The sequence below is a fragment of the Haliotis cracherodii genome, unplaced genomic scaffold (genome assembly GCF_022045235.1).
Source record: "Haliotis cracherodii isolate W230 unplaced genomic scaffold, xgHalCrac1.p SCAF_10, whole genome shotgun sequence".
Taxonomy (NCBI): domain Eukaryota; kingdom Metazoa; phylum Mollusca; class Gastropoda; order Lepetellida; family Haliotidae; genus Haliotis; species Haliotis cracherodii.
In genome coordinates, this window is record NW_027266265.1 from 43314170 (window position 1) to 43336945 (window position 22776).

At 41.8% G+C, this 22776-nt stretch overlaps 1 protein-coding gene across 1 annotated transcript in view; it reads right to left on the reverse strand.

Annotated features, from left to right (window-relative positions):
• LOC139454409 (sodium- and chloride-dependent glycine transporter 1-like) overlaps positions 1-22776 on the reverse strand; it is a 54705-nt gene that overhangs the window by 6259 nt on the left and 25670 nt on the right. The window contains exons 7-10 of the mRNA XM_071236098.1: positions 15800-15903; positions 12465-12589; positions 11279-11391; positions 2914-3045 (exon numbers count right to left, since the gene is read on the reverse strand). Coding sequence (XP_071092199.1) covers positions 2914-3045; positions 11279-11391; positions 12465-12589; positions 15800-15903 — 474 coding nt within the window. The remainder of the gene's footprint in view (positions 1-2913; positions 3046-11278; positions 11392-12464; positions 12590-15799; positions 15904-22776) is intronic.

Here is a 22776-nt window from a genome sequence, read left to right on the forward strand (position 1 = left end):
TTCATACAGTTTTGGTGCAGTGCATGTTCGAGGGAACTGGCGCAATACAAATGTCCACTATTATGTACAAATTAAAATATAAAATGCAGCAAAGAGGGTTTGTGAGGCTGGTTACGCTCATCATCAGCTCGGGGCCTTGCCCCCTCTACACGCAGCCCAGACAGCGAATGGGACTTCGATAGTCCTGATTAGTAATAACGAGATACACACTATAATCTAGGTCATTATTTTAAGTGGCTTATGTCTATTAGGTGTCAGGTGCAGATTTCAAGAAATTTAGGCGGATGTACAATATTATGAAATACATTGTCACTTCACGATGACGCATAAACAAGCTGATATCACTCCACCTGATTAATGTATAAATGCGCACAGATGTGTACAGACAGTAATCCAGTCAGCCCACCGCATCACATGCACCTGCCTCAACTCGTGTTATTCCGGGGGCCAATCGCCTTAGCCGGAAATGCACGAGTGGTTACGAATCCATCAAGTTAAGGCGATAGGTTGAGACTGTGACAACACACGCTTGAGTCTCAATGTTTAACTTCGCAGCAGCTGAGTAATCGGCTCAAACTGGTCTCTGGCGATCGCTCTAGGCAAGCGGACAATCCTGTGATCGATAGCGATTTCACTACTGGCATCCCCTCGCGTTCCCCGCTCGCTTCCAGCGTGTCGTTGCAGTCTTAGCATCGGAAACAAAACCAGTCATCTCAGGGTCACCCGACACATACCGGCTAGGGTGGTGTCAAACGATAGACACCGACAGGGGTGATGCCAAACGATAGACACCGACAGGGGTGACGTCAAACGATAGACATCGACAGGGGTGATGTCAAACGATAGACATCGACAGGCTTGATGTCAAACGATAGACATCGACAGGGGTGATGTCAAACAACGAACACATACTTGCTTGGGGTGACGTCAAACAACGGACACATACCGGCTAGGGATTATTTCCAACAATAGACATCGACAGGGGTGATGTCAAACGATAGACATCGACAGGGGTGATGTCAAACGATAGACATCGACAGGGGTGATGTCAAATAACAGACCCATACAAGCTAGGTGTGATGTCAAACAACATACTAATACAGGCTAGGTGTGATGTCAAACAACAGACGCATACAGGCTAGGGGAGATGTCAAACAACAGACTCATACAGGCTAGGGGAGATGTCAAATAACAGACCCATACAGGCTAGGGGAGATGTCAAACAACAGATGCATACAGGCTAGGAGTGATGTCAAACAACAGACGCATACAGGCTAGGAGAGATGTCAAACAACAGACTCATACAGGCTAGGGGAGATGTCAAATAACAGACCCATACAGGTTAGAGGTGATGTCAAACAACAGACTCATACAGGCTAGGGGAGATGTCAAATAACAGACCCATACAGGCTAGAGGTGATGTCAAATAACAGACTCATACAAGCTAGGGGAGATGTCAAATCTAGAGGTGATGTCAAACAACATACTAATACAGGCTAGGAGTGATGTCAAACAACAGACTCATACAGGCTAGGAGTGATGTCAAACAACAGACCCATACAGGCTAGGAGTGATGTCAAACAACAGACCCATACAGGCTAGGAGTGATGTCAAACAACAGACTCTTACAGGCTAGGAGAGATGTCAAACAACACTCATACAGGCTAGGAGTGATGTCAAACAACAGACTCATACAGGCTAGAGGTGATGTCGGTAGCCACACACTGATCACAATTGGACACCCGTTCGAAGCACCGAAGGAACGTTTGTTTTACAGCAGTTAGTGAAGATTTGTGGGGGCCGTCTTCCGATCATCATAACCCAGGTAACTTTCTGTACATTGAGTTGTACCCTTCCCAAATTCGGAATATTAAATAATAGTCGGAACTGTTTTCTGCAATGTTCCGACAATATTACAACAAGGGGCACACATGGGAATCAAACCCACATCTTCGACGTGATTCATCAACACTTTAACCACTTGGCTATCTCACTTTTCTTGAGTAACCTGTTGCGAGTGTGAATGGATTTATCGCCGCTTTGAACAGTATTAGAGCTCCACCTGACTATCAGCTTAATGTGGGTGAACAACCAACTAATAGGTGATGCAGAGCTTAGACGATGAGGTCCTAGAGCCTGGACATAGTCCTGACAAACCAAGAGTCAAACTCAGAGCAAATCTGGATTCGGGCCCACCTTCATAGGATACTGGCGGGCCTAAGGGAGACAACTAGCAAATTGCGGCCCGTATCAAGTGAAGACTAGGACATCGGAGGACATCCTATTACAGGTCACACCAGAACGACATTTCCCCCGACCAATCAGAGAGTCGTTTACCAGATCTCGAAAGTGAAAGTCCGAATGTGTTTTCTCCTCATCTAGCTTCCTGTCTCTCGCTTCAATGCAATAAATATTTGAAACGAAAGAGACCTTCCATAGTCCGTGGGATGTACTGCCATACAATCTAGGCTATCTATAAGAAATTCGAGAATTGTCTTTTGTTCAGTTTTGAATCGAGAATTTACTAGAATTTTTTTTTAAGCGTAATCTGGAATAGAAGTCGCCATTTTGGAACGTCGTAAAGCACGGGGAAGCTGCTTTCTGATAAACTAATGTCGACTTCCTGTTTGACATTTCATTGGTCCGTCAAAGTTCGCGAGAGGTCGTTGTGACGTGACCTGTAATGGGATATCCGACCTGTAATGGGATGTAGCGGTGGGGAGCACAAACATCCAATTTGATTGGCGAGAGATTCACAGAACAATGTCGTCGTCGGTGGTATTCCAACAACACGTCTACAGAATCTCCTCTCGCAGGCAAATAATGCTATTTATTCGGTAACTACAGTTGTTTCTCGGGTACTCTCGCACACAACACTCAGGACTACAGTGACAAGGACATTGACGGTCTTACCGATGTTGTCAAGGGCAGCCCAAGGATGAAGAACCCGCCACAGATAGCTGCAGTCACCAGTGTTCTCCTCTTTGCCAGCTTCCGCGGGAAACTCTCCAACACAGTGCCACATATGATCTCCGTCATTCCGAACTGAAACGTTAGATGTCATCGTAAGGCGAGTTCGACTGGTAACCACAGAGACTATTTCGCAAATAATATTCACGGTTTGGGGTTATTTCTGGAGACTTAACTGTGTACATGTTATTGGAAAGGATAAGTCAAATTCCCTAATACGTCATGAAAAAGGTTCCATGTGATTACTAGTTTTTTTATTCGTAAGGCGAGTTCGACTGGTAACCACAGAGACTATTTCGCAAATAATATTCACGGTTTGGGGTTATTTCTGGAGACTTAACTGTGTACATGTTATTGGAAAGGATAAGTCAAATTCCCTAATACGTCATGAAAAAGGTTCCATGTGATTACTAGTTTTTATATTTGTGAAGATATATTGTTGTGTCACTTATGCTTCTAAAGTGATGACAAGTAACCCAGTGTGATTAACTGAAAACGCCCTAATTGTTAATATTATTGAAAAACCAAAAGGCATCATTTAATTTGAGAAGGTTTTGGTTGAGGAATGTTGACTTGTAGTTGAATTCTCCTCCCTACCGCTACCGGCAGTAGTTGATAGCAAGTGCTGTTTCAGTATATAAAAGAACTAGTAATAAATGACTGATTGACTGATATTGAAGGAATGAAGGAATGACCCCCCCCCCCCCCCCCACACACACACACACACACACACACACCACCCTCTCCCCGTTTAGCAGCATGTGGTTTCCAACGATTTATTGAAGTGAGTAAGCACCCCGTCATGACCACGATGACAAATAACCTTCGAAAAAGAATAGAATGATCAAATCAATATATCATGTCGTTATTTAACGCAACACTTGAGTGGGCTGATTGACGACACTTCACAGCGGCATCACGGCGGTTGCAACTACGGTGATATCCCATAGTGATCCATGAGCACACTGGGACTTCCCACGCTCTACGCGTACCACTGGAATATCACGTTAGGCATACTCGTGCCAGATTCGTGTAGACTTACATACAGTCCCGAAGTAAAGTTCTATATGAGGTTAAACACAAATAATTCCATGACTGAACCGACGAATAGTTAGGAATTCCCAAGTCTTGTTAATTTCAAGCCTAGAGATGAGATAGGGTAAGATTACAGGCTGCTCAAGATGTGAAAGGGTGAGAGCTGGAGTGAATATTTTATTATTTAATTTATTATTAAATTTGATGTCGAGTCTACGTGTCCGTTCTTGTCTTTACCTACATAAAATTACTGCTTCAGATTTCGTCGCATTTCGATCAATAGAAAGTTCGGTGAAAATCGGTGAAATCCTGCAATCTGGACCTCCCGTATCCCAGACATATACTATTGGCTTCGTCTGTATCTTAATTGACATGATATGGGGTTTAACGTCGAGTCAAGATTATTATTATTATTTACATGCCGCCGTCGCATGGCAGGATTACTCCTGGTGTCAACAAAACACATACGTTTTATGCACATTTGGTGAGTGGCAGATGCTACCGGGGGACAGCATGCTGTTGTAAGCACCTGGTGCCATCACCTATTTTCAGTGATCCATTCATAATATTTTCACGGCTATTTTGCTTTTTTCGCCCAATTGAATCTGTTTCGTCGGATAATTTAGACTGATTATTCTATGGCGTTGCCGTTATATATTTATATTGTGTAAAACAAAGATCCATTGGTGATAGATCTTTTTCCAAGTTTCAAGAAGACAAAACACAACAATGAGTCAACAATGAGTCAACCATAGTCAGCCCTGTGGGAACAGATTAATGTAAACAGTTAATCACTTTTACGATGATCAATGCAATTCAGGGGAAAAAATCAATCGCATATTTTGTGTGTTCGGGTATAGAATGAGTCACTTGTATTGAATGAGTGTATTCTCAAGTCATACGAGATGTTGGTATCTAGCTAACTGCGGAATTTTCATTTCACATGAAAACATTTAGAATCCAGTTTAATATTTGCCCTATTACGGCAATCTCGGGACAGAGTTATCTGAAGATTGTTTCTGATCAATATATTGTAATATTTCAAGCTTTTCCGGCTCCACTCGCCCGTTTGTGACTGATTGTTCTCTAAGGCTGTGCATGTGTCCCGGAAGCACGTCTGTGTATGGTAATGACAGTTCAGTAATATACAGGGCGCAATAGTGCTATACAAGTCATAAAAAGCCTGCATTCCGCGTGATTCATTATGAAATGCATATCGGGTGTACTAGTTCTAAGTTGCGAAGATATAATTTTCATTCCAGGCATTCATTTAGGAGATAAATACACGGTGTCTTCACTGTGGCGCTAGGTTACCTGTAGAGTAATCCGAGCTAAATTTAACATTTGAAACCTCGCTGCATGTATTGCCACGTATTGTAGTAACCGCAACTTTGCATTTTGAAACCTGTAAATGCAGATATAATTACTTAAATATTCCTAATGACAATGACTAAAAATAAGGACTATTCTATGAATATTAGCTTCCGCGGTGATGTGCCCGCCAAACCATCTGTTTCAATCAGAAGGCCCAGCCCTTACTGTAATGCTATAACCCTAAATGAAGCAAGTCTAGATTTTCTATGGGTTCTGAATCTCTCATCTCACTGGGGCTCCTTGTCAATTTAAATGGATTTATTGTTTCTATCAAAATTATATATTTTCAGAGACTAGGCGTCAGTCTACCCCGGTTCCTGAGGCCGACCCAGTTGCACTGGCCCAAACCCTAGTTCTGCTTGGGTGACCAATCCACACGGAACAGACAAACCTCAGTATCTAGCATAGACTTGCACAAGTCTCTAAGGCAATAGTTTTTAGTATAAATCATTATTTCTATCTTATGTAAATAATAAGAACAAGTTGTCCCTATAAGAGACTGGTGTCCTTGTAGTCCACATATCTAGACTTGCTTAATAGGAGGATAGAATTACTACACATCCATGGACTTATCTTTCAGTACAGCCTTGGAGCAAGACTATATCTAGCAGGATATCCGTTGACAAGATGTGCATATGGTTATCAGGCAATGGTTGCAGATTCAAGAGTAATTACATGTGGTCCATGGTTCTCTTCACAACAACATCCGCCTGCACATTCTTGTGTCAGGTTATAAAACCCGTAACTCACTACGCAATGTTTGCTGGAATCGCTGTGGTATTATTACTCCGGCCAAAGGATCAGTGAGCATTCGGTTGTTGCCATTCGCAGCTCCCTGGGCAATATACACCTTAGCTGTCTGAGAAGCGCTAGAAGGTTAACAGTCATCCGTGAAGATCCGGATAAAGGTAGGTCTTCAGCAACCCATGCTTGCCGTAAAAGAGGACTGACGGGATCGGGTAGTCAGACTCGCTGACTTGGTTCATACATGTCATCGTATCCCAATTGCGTGGATCGATGCTCATGATGTCAGTCACTGGATTGTCTGGTCCGATTATTTACAGACCGCAGTCGTATAGCTGGAATATTGCTGAGTGCGGCGTTAAAAACAGCCAAAAAACCAAAACATCCCTTTCTATCGGGTACCCATTCACTGCTGGGTGAATAGAGGCTTATTTCGAACAAAGTCGCATGTGCTACATGTGTGGGGCGGGATCGAAAAAACGCTCTGGAGTTAGGCAGCCGAATACAGTCACCCATCAAAGCCCTCAAAAAGATATATATTAAATAGAATTCATAATTCATGCTAATTCAGGTTCGACAAATCATTCGGATAATGATATTTCGGTTATATGTATCTATCGGTGATCGCGACAGAGGTCTACTGTCAAAATCACCTTGGGCGTTTCTCCTACACAGTATTAGCTCCCTGTCATACCCATCACAAAAGGCACCGACCCACTCATTCATATTTCGAATTCTTTAGTTCTGTTTACATCACTTTCACATGATGATATAGTCTATGAATATGTTACGCAACGGTGACTCTGTTGGGTTTAACGCTGCTTTCAACAACGATGAGCTTTGTAGCCCTAGATCGACTAGATTGTAGTGAAAACCATGGCCCGGTTCAAACCTCGCGCACGACATCAACGGGGTGTAAACAAGTGATCTCGGAGTCAGTATACTCTGTCTGAGTGGGGTATCCATGTTAAACTGCGATATTGGTTGGTTGGTTTGTTGTTTAACGCCGCACTCAGCAATATTACAGCTATTTGACGGCGGTCTGTAAATAATCGAGTCTGGACCAGACAATCCAGTGATTAATATCATGAGCATCGATCCACGTAATTGGGATCGATGACATGTATCAACCAAGTCAGCGAGCCTGACCACCCGATCCCGTTAGTCGCCTTTTACGACAAGCATAGTCGCCTTTTACGGCAAGCATGGGTTGCTGAAGACTTATTCCTTCCAGATATCTTCACGGGTCTAAACTGCAACATAATATCCATATAACGGGCATTGGCCCGGACTCGTACAAACAGCCCTACAAACATGTTGCATGCGTCCATAAAAGCGAAACACACTTGATAAGGACATTAAACCCAACTGCACTTAATCTCCCTCACCTCATTGCGAACAAATGCCTCTCTGGTTAAGCTTGAGAACAGCTGTGCAGTCTACCAGTGGTAGGAAGTGTGAGTATATCGAATACAGTAAAACCACGACCAGCGATCAGGGTCTATAGCCATGCCTTCTATAATTGCGAGTCGCTGATCACGTTGCCGATCCAGCCAATAAGTCAATATTAATTCGCAGTCAGTCTGTATTTTGGCCACTGCCCCCTATTGTGATCACAGACCAATGTCGTTGGTAAGAGCTACAGTTTTCTTCGCTGTAGGATTCCCAGGCTCGTAGAAGCAAAACAATAACACCTCTCGTAACCTTGATTCCGTGCCAACTGCTTCAGTCAGTGAAGTCGATGTTTTCCCGCGACACTGTTTATGTCAGTTTCCCCATGTGCCGCACATGATGTCGCAGCGAGTATTCGGTTTCTCGCATACACGCATCCGGCAAAATTGTCCTGATGCATGATGTTTGTTTTCTTTCTTTGATTGTTGTTTAACGCCGCACTTAGCAACAACCAATGCTTGTTGTAAGAGGCGACGAACGGGATCGGATGGTCAGGCTCGCTGACTTGGTTGATGCATGTCATCGATTCCCATGTGCGTGGACCGACGACCATGATGTCAATCACTGGAGTGTCTGGTCCAGACTCGATTATTTTCAGATCGCCGTCAAATAGCTTGAATACTGTGGCGTTAAACAACAAACAAACAAACAAACAACTGACTACCTATCCTGTTGGGCCCCTCTTACAACCAGCATATGTTGCTGGGGAACTCTTCTAGCCCGACAGGTGGTATAATTTATACAGAAACGCGTAATTCGGTACAAACTGGAAAACGTACAATAAAATATCAATAATCAATAATTCATCAATTTATGTATGATCCAAAATGCTCATAATGTTCCTGTCCTGGTTATTGCGACTGCAAACAAGCACTCCATCAATATAATGGCTGTTTGGTCGTAATAAATATACCTACTAGCTTTTAGGCTTTCATTATTTCATTATTTATCAGCACAGTTTTTTTGTCTCCATATTGTCGGAGACACTGAACCAAAGAAGTTGCAAGTTCACATGATTCTTAGTATCAACTACGACGCCCCAATTTGTTGATTTTAAACATGGCCCTAACAACAGCCATATTGAAAACCCATCACAGGCCATTATTGTTCATGATGTAATGAAATTTAGTACTTGGTCTAGTGTGGGTTATTTTATTTTAATTTGACCGTGATTTGACCTTTGCGATTGAACCATTTTCCTAATTTAATTTTCCCACCATGGTGACACCTAAGGTTGTTCAGTGAGTGAGTGAGTGAGTTGGGTTTAACGCCGCTTTTAACAGTATTCCAGTTATATCGCGGCATGTCAGCTTAATGTGGGAGGAAAGCCCGAAGTGATGCAGGTCTCTGACGTTTACCACTTCGGTGAAACCCACGAGCACGGGTATGGTGCTGACAAACCTAGAAACATAATTGGGGCGAACCGAGATTCGAACCCACAATCATAGGTTTCTGGCGTGCCCAAGGGATGCAACTCTGCAAGAGAAACGCGGCGCCTCAGACGACTGGGCCACCCCTAATGACCCCTAAAGTTGTTCACGTGTTCCGAAAATAACTATTAATGGCCATCACTCGGCCACTTTGTGTTGCATATGTTATATTATGTTCTAATTAGCCCTGCTTGACAACGGTATAAGGATATATACCAAAACATCGCAACTACAGTAAAATATAGACGTTATTGTGGGCCCAAGGATTATAGCTTGCCATGGTAGAATATGACACCTTTGACGTTACTTAGCCCATTTACACCTCTGGTACATTAGCCTATATTGTAAAAACGAGCTGTTTATTACTTTATGCAACAGAAGCCTGTGTTCGGCGTGCTATGTCGTGTTGATGATAACTTAAGGACTTTGTGTGAATGCGTGTGTTCCCCAACTGTTGCATAAGGGTGTGTCAGCAGTATCCACATAGACTGAGAGTGATGAAAGAAATAACTTGCATACATAAGAATAGGCAGGCCATGGTGTGATGGCTATGGGGTGTCATATTAGGTATGTGTAGGATGTGTAGGATATCAGCTTAATAAACATTTCACAAAGGGTTTGCACATTCTTAAAAATGTCAAGCTTGGTCATCGTGACCTCGCTGACCTGGCCGACAGCCGGGGACCATATGAAGCCGGTATTCGTCGAAAACCCCACCAAGGAACAGCGAGCATGTATTGCGCTCTTAAATTACCATGCGTTAACCGGTAAGCGGTATTTCACGTGCCGGCAGGGTGATGAGTGAGCGAGTTAAAATTTAACGTCACATCGGCATTATTTCAGCCATATCGTGACGAGCAAAAGTATTATATTCAAAATAGATATATTTAGATTGTATAAAAAAACTGTCTTCGAAAAACAGTAAAAAAAATCAATATTTATCACAGATTTTATTTAAAACTAGTGGATAACCATAAAAAGAGTGAGTGAGTGAGTATGGTTTTACGCCGCTTTTAGCAATATTCCAGCAATATCACGGCGGGGGGACACCAGAAAATGGGCTTCACACATTGTACCCATGTCGGGAATCGAACCCGGGTCTTCAGCGTGACGAGCGATCGCTTTAACCACCAGGCTACCCGACCTCCCCAACCATAAAAAGATAACACCATACGTAACAATACAAGATAAAAATGAGCTATAGATCGCCAGCCACTGAAGAGAGATCACCATGCTAATGGGAGGTGGAGGTGTATGTATATATTTTAACATGGAAATTTAACTTACCCTTAGAGTCATAAAGATTGCGCAATGGCTGACGATAAAGGATGAAACATGAGGAAAGCGAACATTACACGCATACGTGATTCTTTCCTCAGTAATAGTTAGAATCTAAGGAGAGCCATCAATGTGGCGAAGAAGAGGCGGGAAAAGACTGCACTGCGGCTAACACAGTGCAGGATGAAACGATGACGAATAACCAACAAGCGAGGAGTAGCTTCTTGACCATGATGTCATGTGATAATAGCAGGGCTTGATTTAGCGTTTTGATTTTTAAGACATGCACCAGTGCTACCTAATATTGAAAAATGCAACCTAATATTTAAATAGTTATGTCTATATGCACCAGTTGCATGCTAAAGTGTTTCGAATTTGTCTCTGACTAACCCTTACTGGTCAACACAAGTGAGCACATTCAATACCTTTAAGCTGTATTTACCATACTACATCACACATATCTGTGTTAGTTTTAATTTGTCATGCTTTCGTGGGCTTGACGTCAGCAAACTGTGGGTACTTCAAGATTATGTGCACATGTTACTAATACGCTTTACAACAACACGTCATCAGTTAATGTGACACAGTCAGAAGCCTCGCCAAGATTTCAACTTTGATAAATTTATTAGACCAGGGTGCAGCCTGGTTCTGTCCTATGCTATGTTTTAATGGCAACAGGCAAAAGATACTCCAAGTTCCTTTAAGCAAGCCCTGAAAGTCATTGTATATTCTTGCCATGAGTATCAATATACCACTGATTAGTGAAAGAGTGAGTATGGTTTTATGCCGCTTTAAGCAATATTCCAGAAAACATCACGGCGGGAAACACCAGAAATGGGCTTCACACATTGTACCCATGTTGGGAATCGAACCCGGGTCTTCGGCGTGAACGCTTTAACCACTAGGCTACCCGACCGCCCCGCGACTGATCAGAGGCCTGCCTTAGATCGGAGTTCCATGCTAAACAACAGTATCAAGTCCAATATGAGCACTACCTGTGTGTCGAGACCAACAGTCAGAAGCATGAGGAAGAACAGGATGTTCCAGAGTTGAGGGAGAGGCAGAGTCGTGAGTGCCTCAGGATAAGCAATAAATCCAAGTCCGGGCCCTGAAATATAACCGCTAGAATTAGCATACCTTCAAAACAGTACACGTGTATAATGCAATTACTTTTCGAAGAATGATACAGGAAGTTTCGATAACAAATGATAATAAACTATTCCAAACGAGTCGTCTGTTCATTTACAACATGATAGAAACATGTTTCACCTTTAACTTACCTGTCATAAAATTAAAATGTTTCCTGGAACAGTTTTGAGTTAGTTAGTCGAACAGCGAAAAGGGAATGGTTATCACGGCATAATGCTGCGTTTAACACAAATTAGTTATTATTACACATGTAAGTCTGAGAATGGGAAACGGAAGGTAGGGTAGGGGTTCGTTTCACACCGAGTTGTCAAGAAATGGAGCAACTAAGTGCTTATTAGTCGTTAACAGTGAAACTCAGTGCGTCGCAGCTCCGATACATTTGAGTGATTGAAATTATTATAATGCATTATTTAAAAAATACAGTGGATCATAAAAAAACCATCTGACTGTAAATGGAAATGACTACAGGTCTTCCATAATATAGAAAAGCAAAATATAAGTATATCCAGGAAAATGTCGTTTAGCATGAAATACAACTATGGATCTATTTAAAAAGTATTCGACAAATACTGCATTAGTATTCATCTAATTAGTGGAATGAAAAAATCAATATCACAAATGAAACTATCTCGATTATATAAAGAACGGAATAATAGAAATAATAGTCTTCGAATGATTTGTGTAAAGGCATAGCATGAGAGAAAGAGAAATGGTGAATCGCTTCATTCCCTTTGAATAGGATAATGCCTCCATTCAATCACCCCTTTCCTTTTTATTGACATGCAGATTTGCATTCAATGTATTCGAAATCCAGTATTTCTGTACATGCATGTATCGAAAAGTGTCCGTAAACGGGGACGTGGCTTTGGTTTTGATTCCATTAGTGCTTGGAGCGACGAAAATACTGTCCGACAAGAAACAGCAACCACCCCAAACTAGGTGTAGAGTTATCTCCCATCTATATTAAGAGTAACCTCCCCTTCCCATTCCTTGGTTTTAAATGCAAGCATAATTTTGAGGGATGGAGTCAACCTGATTTAACAACTTCTGATACGGGGACTCCAGCTTTTTGTGCCATATATCCAAGCACTGAAAATATGGCAAAGCCTCCATATAAACTGGTCCCTTCCCCAAGGAAAGTGATAAGCACTGCATCTCTGAAAACACAAGAAAAGAGCGTTGAGCACATAAGGCACGTCCTTTAAGGACCGTGCAGGGAATTGGTGTAATGCATAAACATCGCCGTGTCAAATTTGTAGGTATTTGGATAGCAATCCAATGAGCGAAGGTAAGTTTAGTAATGATAATAGCTTACAATTTTTTGCTAAATCTAAAAAAAAATAATTCTTGGATTCAAATGTTTATATATGGTCTTATGCACAGCCTTCGTATTTCAATGGATTTCTAGAAAAAGGAATCATCTCAATAGCAGCAGTTTTATGATTTCATGTAAGATTATAGTCAACCTGCATCTCCGCTCATGGATGTTTTCCGGGCAAAACATGACAAAACTTCAGTCAACCACGGTTTGTGTCTGTTCAAAAATTGTCTCTTGAAAACTGTCTTCTTGGAAAATATCAAAAAAAGGTTCTTGCACTCACAAACAATTTAATCGATGAAGTATGCAGGATTGTACTACAATACACTTAAATGAGATATACCCCCCTGACCATTCTAATTATATTTTTTACAAAAGCATTCTCCAAGGTAATAGCTTCCAAGAGACAAATGTTTCTCTTAACGCAGAGTCATTTCAAATTGATTAACAACCTGGTTGTCCAAAGAAGTTCCTTCAAACCTGCTCGTGTTGATACAAGTCTCTCAAGACCAAATCATCTCTTGTCATCCCTTCTGAAAACAAAGGTTAACTGCAGGAACATCTTTGGAGAAACAGGAGTTGTTCGCGTTGACTAATTTTCCATTGTTTCTACATTTTCGGCGATTCTAGGCATGAGTTGTGCTTTTCTAGCAACAAGGAGACAATAACTCGTTTGGAGATCAATGCTGAACAGCCTTGGTCCTTCGTCTTGGAATGGTTCTTCTTGGGAGTGATTTGTAACCCACTGAAATCCACGAACACGGAGTAGTCCAATAACAAGCCAGAAAGATTCAAAAGGATGAAACGAACGCAATACAAACTAGAAAACAAGTTTATTTAACTGACTGTTGAATAATTGCCAACTTATAAACATATCCATCCATTTCAGTACATGACGAAAGGGTATGACACCAGTGTGGACCACCAACAATAACTCAAGTTTATATAGCTGAACATGATGCATTCTTGTTACTATGGGAAAGAATCGTCGTCCTTGTATGATAGGCATCCGAGGCCTCCATGATCAACAACCAGAAACTGAATCACGTGAAGAATCAACCGACCAGTACAACCCAACATTTTAAGTGTGTTGGATGAGTACGAACGACTACTTTATTGGAAGAATTAAGGATGACCTCAATGTGATTGTTTGCCATGAACTAATGACCAGTTAATCACACTAAACAATCCCTCTTTGTTGACTGGATGTGGCAAGACATGCCCAAGATTTTATATATAAAAAACCAATGTTATAGACCATCAGAACGTTTCGGAATATCCACAAAACAACCATTATGCCACGCACGACTCCTATAAGAGGCAAAAAGGCACAATCCATTTGCAGATTTCGAGCTTAAATTTGCTTAGGATTCAAAATGCAGCTGTAAGTTTATGAGGCCAATTACAATATAATTTAATCAACTTGAGCATTTAAAGATACTTTGAATGTGAATTTGAATATGTCGATGTATTTGAAAAGCTCTCCGAGTTTGAAGATGTAAAATACACATGTGAACACACAGAATAGTAGTATCTTTAAGGTAAATAATATCTGCCAGGCTGAGACTGAAACATTGTTTCTAGATACATTGCTTGTCATCTTCAAATGCATAACTGTGAAGTAAATCATATTTTGTTATAGTTTACAAAGATGTTTACAATATATTATAAGGGAAAATATGCGATATAGTTAGAAACTGTAAGCATCATTTGAAGATGTTTGGAAGCATATCTTAAGAACAATATCAGATTTTGTCAGAAAATGTAAGCATAGTTTGCAAGCAGATTTTGGTAAGCTTATCTTAAGAACATTTTTTTTATTCAAGTTCTGGCTAAATTAAATTAGGAAATCTCCTATTGCATAGATGAGTCAAAAGAACAGGCCACAGCCTTAAAATATGCTTCCTCCACAACGTATTTAGAAACAACACTCCACAAAACATTACCAATTTGAATACTTGAAATGCATTTAAACAAAAGTTAACTTTGAAGGATTATCGAACTGCTGGATAGCATTAAAGGATATTTTGATAGGCAACAGAGAATATGCAAGTAACCCTCTCCACTATGCTTCAATCAGAATCCGTTGTTTACAAATTGATTCGGCTTTTTTTCATTCAGGAAACAACACGTTTGTGAGTTTGTCAGTTGGATACAGATACACATAGGACATGATGTAGTAGAATGATGTTACTATTGTTTGGTTTCATGCCCATTTTCTTCCAAGATAATATCATCGGTAGAAACTGGCCTTGCGAGTGAACGACGCTTTCATTTCAACCATTGACGCTTCTGGGTAAATGTTTTGTTTGTTTGTTGTTTAACGCCTCCCTCGGCAATATTCCAGCTATATGACGGCGGTCTGTAAATAATCGAGTCTGGACCAGACAATCCAGTCATTGATATCATGAGCATCGATCTACGCAATTGGGATACGTTGACATGCATCAACCAAGTCAGCGAGCCTGACCACTCGATCCCGTTGGTCGCCTCTTACAACAAGCATGGTTGCCTCTTAAGGCAAGCATGGGTTGCTGAAGACCTATTCTCTTCCTGGATCTTCTCGGGGGTCTGGGCAAATGTACACCCACAAGGGTTAGGGAATAAAGTACTTGGTGTGGAATATTCTCTTCCACTACTGAATTGAGATATTAAATATTATATACTATTATTAGCGATTTTGGGGTCTGGTTGCTTTGAAATTCTTCCTGGTGACTGTAGTACCGAATCTCCATCATCAAACAGGACACGATACAAGGCCAGTCTGACAACTTACAAAGTGGACTGGGAATGTTATGAGGATAAAGGGCCAGTGAAAAAAATCCAAAGTAAACTTTTGTACTGTCTTGTATTTAAAGTGAATGCAGGCTTTCACAGCATCTATTGTCGTAAATGATTTGTTCCTTTCACTCAAAGTTATATGCCCCGGGAGATAATGTCTGCAAGAAAAGTCTTTATTATAAACAAACACACAGATATGAAGCTGTGTGACGTGTATGACGTCAGAGTGACATCATATTACGTCACACAGCACTGTCGATATACTGACCTGAGGCAGTTGTTGGTGAACTTGTTGTGACTTGACATGACAATCAGTAAGCCCCATGCCGGTCCGAGTGAATAAAAGACCTGTGAGCCAGCTTCTATCCATACCTGCAACCAATGACCTCTTTTAATTGGGGCTGAAACGTTTTGGTGGTTAACACTGGCGACAAACAGGGTCACGCTGAGTTGAACAATTACGTGTTACAATATTGACAGTAGCGGGTGACCTCGCCAAGGTGAACACGACCAAACTGAATATGTCACGTGATAACGTTGTCAATCGAGCGGAGTCATACAGAACTACTTTAGGGGGATTCCTCAATGTCTAAAAATAACATTAAAATCATTTGGTTTTGGTTTTGGTTTTGTTTATTGTTTAACGCTGCACTCAGCAATATTCCCGCTATATGATGGTGGTCTGTAAAAATCGAGTCTGGACCAGACAATTCAGTGATTAATATCATGAGCATCGATCCACGCCATTGGGATCGATGACATGCATCAACCAAGTCAGCGAGCCTGACCACCCGATCCCGTTAGTCGCCTTTTACGACAAACATAGTCACCTTTTACGGCAAGCATGGGTTGCTGAAGACCTAATCTTCCCCGGAATCTTCACGGGTCTTAAAATCATTTGGGAAAACTGAGAGCGACATCGATTCAGGCTATGAATGATGCACTCTTTGAAGCCAAACATCATGTATCTGTTGGGTCACCGAAATGAAACGTCCATTCGAATCTTCACGGGTCAAACACAACAGGAGACCCTAGCGGCAAAGGGATGTTATTCTGCATAGCGAGTTGCGACCCTATGGTTGATATTTACCAAATTTGTTCATGTTTTTAATCAAAGTTTACATGTGATTAGAAACATTTCGCGAAGAAAGAAGCGTTTTATTACAATGTAGATCTTGATTATCGATCAGATCGTCTTGACTGGGCGCCGCCATTTTGTTTGATGCAAAAACAAGTAATATGAGAGATGGAATCTGATTGGTCAATGGGAGGAACATGGATGGGACATAACCCGTAATAGCCACTGGTGTCGCAACGACCGAGCCCAGAAATTCCAGCCTAGTACGACAGGGGCGGAAAGTGGACTTTTATAGTCAGTTAACTCCCTTGCCTTTTGATGACGACGTCTTTTCAAACACTAACAGTCGCCTTCAGTAAGGCATCATTCATATGGAACGCTAAACAGGAAACGCGTGTTTTCAATACAATATGGCAAGGTCGTTAACCGAATTAAGACGACGATGTATGAAACACGTGCCACTCCGTTCTCTGTAAAATCAAGTTACATGACGGTCTTGCTGTACAACGGTTAATAAGGATATGTACAAATACGTCACTATTACAGCATTAAAAAGGAGTTATTGTCCATTTAATTTTGTCTACTTGTCATCCGTCAACAATGCCTGTCAAACAATTTTGTACTTTCATTGTCACTTTGGTTTGTTGTTTGTTTATTTGTTGTTTAACACCGCACTCAGCAATATTCCAGCTGTATAACGGCGGTCTGTAAATAATCTGGAGTCTGGGCCAGACAATTCAGTGATTGACATCATGAGCATCGGTTCACGCAATTGGGATACGATGACATGCATCAACCAAGTCAGCGAGCCTGACCACCCGATCTCGTTAGTCGCCTCTTCCGACAAGCATAGTCGCCTTTTACGACAAGCATAGATTGCTGAAGACCTATTCTACCCCGGATCTTTTACGTCTTAGCTTTGGTAACTGTGTGTTTGTTGTTTAACACAGCACTCAGCAATATTCCAGCTATATGACGGCGGCATATAAATAATAGCGTCTGGACCAGACAATCCAGTGATGAACAACCACCCACGTCGTCGGGGAACGACGAGACGTCATCAACCACGTCACCGAGCCTGACCACCCGATCCCTCTAGTCGCCTATTAGACAAGGATAGATTGATGGGACCACTTCTAAAAACAAAACATACCCAAGGGACGTTTAGTATTTTCCAGAAACAACTTAAACCGTGTCTTCGTGCTCTGACTGCGTTTGATCGTCAAATTGTGTTACCAGATTCTTCTAAGGCACATTATCTGTTAATGTATTCCTCTGTCGGTATATGGAAGGGTCTAGGGTCCGTTAAAGAACAGTTTATCTACTTGTGGAAGTGAAACCATCCAGTGCTACGAGTGACGCCCATAATTGTCCAATTAACATTTATAAAGTAATTCTAGTTTAGGATACAGCTACTATAATGCTACTTACTGTCGATGTTAATCTGAGGAATATTCATGCGCAGTAGATCTTTCAGGATAGCTAATTAGCGAGTTGTGTCTACGGTGTTTTGAACAGTTAGACGCTATGTTGTTGATAATGATGATGTTGGAAATTTAACGACCGCTTCCGGACGGCATGTCAGCTTTATTTGAGTGAGTGGGGTTTAAACCCGCTTTGAAAAGTATTCCAGTCATATCACGGCGTGTCAGCTTGATGTGGATGGAAATCCGACGTTTACGAGTTTGGTGGAACCAGCGAGCAAACAAACCTAGAAACATAATCGGGGCGAACCGGGATTCGAACCCACCCAAGATCATAGGTTTCTGGTGTGCCGAAGGAACGCAACTCTGCACAGCCAACGACTGGGAAATGCAAATCAAAGACTCCAAACTCCCCAACATAGCTATGGTAAATAAGCAATGATCAATGGGGTTCGAACCCACGGGTATAAGATCCTGGCGCACCTAAAAGACGCATCCCTGTTCAGCATCTCGGTGTTTTAGACTGCTGGGACACGCTGTCGGCATCAAGAACGAACTCATGTTCACTGAGGCCATTTTATCTTTAAAGATCTCGTCAACTGTGTCAAACCCCTCAGACACTGGCGCTCATTGTACAGCTCTATATAGACAGACCCGACCAAGTGGGACAATTAGATACATATCCCTCACATCCTGAATTCGCTATAAATACGACGATTGACGTTGATAAACCGAACTGGGACATGTAAGTTCATTAACACTCAGTTGAAGTTGATGGTTGTACCTGGAGTCGAATGCGTGTATGTCTGGGAATGCTATTTGGATTTTTGTTTAGACGTGGCTGAAGTAAGGTGGTACTGTCCATATCTACTCCTGCAGACGGAACGCCACTGTCCTATTTAGGACCATCAAGTCTCCGCTACTTAAAGAGACGAGTGAGAGCAATTGCATGCCACTTGTCGCATATTCCATTTACACATTTTCTTTTACGTATAGGGGGCACGGGTGGCCCAGTCGTCTCAGGCGCCGCGATTCGCTATGCAGAGTTGCGTCCCCTGGGCACGCCAGGAACTTATAATTGGTTCGAATCCCGGTTTGCTACGATTATGTTTCTAAGTGCTCGTGGTAAACGTCTGAGACCCGCATCACTTCGGGCTTTCCTCCAACATTAAGCTGACACGCCGTGATATGACTGGAAAAGTGCTAAAAGCAACGTTAAACCCAACTCACTCACTCTTTTACGTATAATTTCTAAACCGTTTTAGGGGGCACGGGTGGCCCAGTCGTCTAAGGCGCCGCGATTCGCTGTGCAGATCGAGTTGCGTCCCTTGGGCACGCCAGTAACCTATGATTGTGGGTTCGAATCCCGGTTCGCCCAGGTTATGTTTCTAGGTTTGTCAGCACCATAGCCGTGCCCGTGGTTTTCACCGAAGTGGTAAACGCCTGAGACCTGTATCACTTCGGGCTTTCCTCCCACATTAAGCTGACATGCCGTGATATAACTGGAATACTGTTAAAAGCGGCGATAGGCCTAACTCACTCACTCACTAAACTGTTTTTATCCAGCCTAACGAGGCTGTAAATGCACAATAAAACTGTCTTATGAAGGGGAACACAATATCGGCTTTCACATAATGTATCCATGTGGGGAATCGAACCCAGGTCTTCCATGCGACGAGCAAAACGTTTTATACCACTGGGCGTTCCCGGTGGATCCTGTCCTCTAATTTTTTATGGTTTCATTTTACAGATCTTTACAATGTGATCTGAAATGAAAACCGAAATTATGGATTCGAAATGTATTCAACAGTTTATGCAAATGGCCCATCCACACATGTCATATTCTGGCTAACATCCACATATTTGGATTCCTGACAGCAATGACCTGGTTTTATCCCCATATAGTGAAATCATATGGGCATCTGCGAATGGGAATGAGGAAGTATCAAACTTCCACCTCTTAACAGTATTGCAGTTACACCTCTGTCAGATGAGCATCTAGGGTAGAATAGGTCTTGTGCAACCAATGCTTGCGCGTAAAAGGCGACTATGCTTGTCGTAAGAGGCGACTAACGGGATCGTGTGGTTAGGCTCGCTGACTTGGTTGAAGCATGTCATCGATCCCAATTGCGTGGACCGATGCCCATGATATCAATCACTGGATTGTCTGGTCCAGACTCAATTATTTACAGACCGCCGTCATATAGCTGGGATATTGCTGACTGCGGCGTTAAACAACAAACCAACCAACAACCTCTGTCAGGTTTTCAATGTAATGCCAGGTAATTTGAGTGAAATCCCATGGGACGCAGTCCGTAGGCATTTACGAAGAACAGGACGGTTTGTTCTGACAAATAAATGATCATTATTGCCGTGAAACGATTCAGTTGGTAATTTGACAAAGATGTTATCTGTACATTGACACGGGACAATATAGGAACACTGTGTCATCGCAATGTTAGCTTGATGCTATTTCACATACAAGAATGAGTGAGTATGGTTTTACGCCGCTTTTAGCAATATTCCATCAGTATCACGGAGGAGGACACCAGAAATGGGCTTCATACATTGTACCCAAGTTGGGAATCGAACCCGGGTCTTTGACGTGAGGGGCGAACGCTTTAACCACTAGGCTACCCGAACGCCCTTCACACACAAGAGGACACAGGGACTTATACCGCCCTACTCGAAAACAATAGGCGTTGACAGCCATGGCTACGGCTTGTATAGTAGCGACAGGTGACATGCGTGTTGTTCATCTACAAATTATTTATGGTGGTAATTACGTCACTTGAACATATGAATGTTCTTTGTAAAAAATATCACAACTGAGGAACGATCAATGAGCCATCAGACCATTGTGTATTCAGAGTAGAGACAATTTATGAATAACAACTTTTTTATTTACTGTAAAGACACGTTTCGGTAAAGATCCTTATACGACAACGGAGTAAGGATATACAGTAAACTACGTTTATAACGAACACGCTTATAACGAACTGACGGATATAGCGAACTTTCTGTTTTGTCCCGACTATTTGCTGTATATATGCTTATAACGAACTACGGTTATAACGAACTAAAATAAGTGGTCCCTTTGAGTTCGTTATATCCGTAGTTTACTGTATACCGAAACGTTGCCTTTACAACAAATACAGAAGTTGTTATCCTTAAATTGTCTCTATTTTGTAATGCCTATTACATATTATCGTGCATCTGTACTTTAGGGAGTGAACGGTGAACCAGATGCTGTAGTTCAAATAGCCACTGCCAAAGGTCAGGCCAGTGTTTACGCAGATATCTTAGACCATGTGCTGCCCACTCTGGGGCCTTCCTGGGAATTCGGTCAACTTAAACAAATGCTTCCATACATGATCATCGACCGACATCGAGTTCATGACCTCTCGCGGTGGTCTGGAAGGCATCAGTTTCACAATCATTTACTGTGGCAAAGCAACACGATAATGTACCCTTGTTAACGAGAACACCAAAATAGTGGAGCATGGTTCTTATGAGTAAAAGTCCACTATAACGGGTTATCAGTTGTTCAAGATAAGGCTAATTCCAACATTCGACCATAATGTCAGTAAGAATTCTGCTAGGACTGTGTGTGAATGTCGTGTTCAATGATATATTGTGATAGACGAGTTCGAGATAGCAAGGTTTCTTTCTCTGTGTGTAACTAGTCCACCCACCCACCCATCCAGAGGGACACACATACTCACTAGCGTGCGTAATAAGGTTACTGAAATGTCCCATTGAAAGAAAAAAGAAAAAAGTCCATGTCAACCCAAACTCAGAAATTAACAGTCATAAACACATGCTTAGGATATGGTCAAAATCGTACGATGGAGATTTCTTATACGTCATCAACAAAATGTTCAGGCAAAGAAAATCTGCATCTTCACCCTAACAATATAATCATAGCAATATTTGTATTCTGTTTTGTATGTCAATGTTTTAATTAGTCATGTTCATGTTTTGTACCCTGCTCCCTGTGGGTGTTTATGTACAATAAATATTCTTCTTCTTCTATGATTATGGAAAGGTTTTGTCGTTTTATATGGATTGAAAGTTCTGCTTCTAAAATGCTATTACAATGCACAAATCCATACGGCGTCCTTTGCAATGTGCATACACTTGCAACTAATCAACTAATTCAAAAGACGCTGCTTATGTGCATTACCGCTAATCACCATATAAAAAACCCATTACAATGAAACAGAAATCATTGAGCCAGAACATAAGGTTCGACTTTACAAAGTAATTACTGACAAAATAACCACGCATGAATAAACCAGACCTGGAAATACATGAGTCAGATAAGAACATCAAAAATGTGTTAAAATGTGGTACGCCGGTACTATGTTGTTTTAGACTAGTGTTTTTGGCATGTAGTTATTTCGGAAGGATAGCATCTCCCCCCCCCCCCACCCCCCGCACGCACTCACACACACGCACACGCACACACACGCACACACACGCACACACACGCACACACACACACACGCACACACACACACACACACACACACACACACACACACACACCATAAGTATCAAATGTTTCATGAGAAACAAGAGTTTGCCACTAATATTGAACGTTTTATGAGTTATGCTCCGGAAACGAACCCTACTCTCACAGAACCTAAGTCCATTAGTTGCCATGGAAACGTAAAAAATAAAAATTTCTAAAATTTCTAAATAGCAAAAGGCACCAGTTCAGCATGTACCTGACAGACC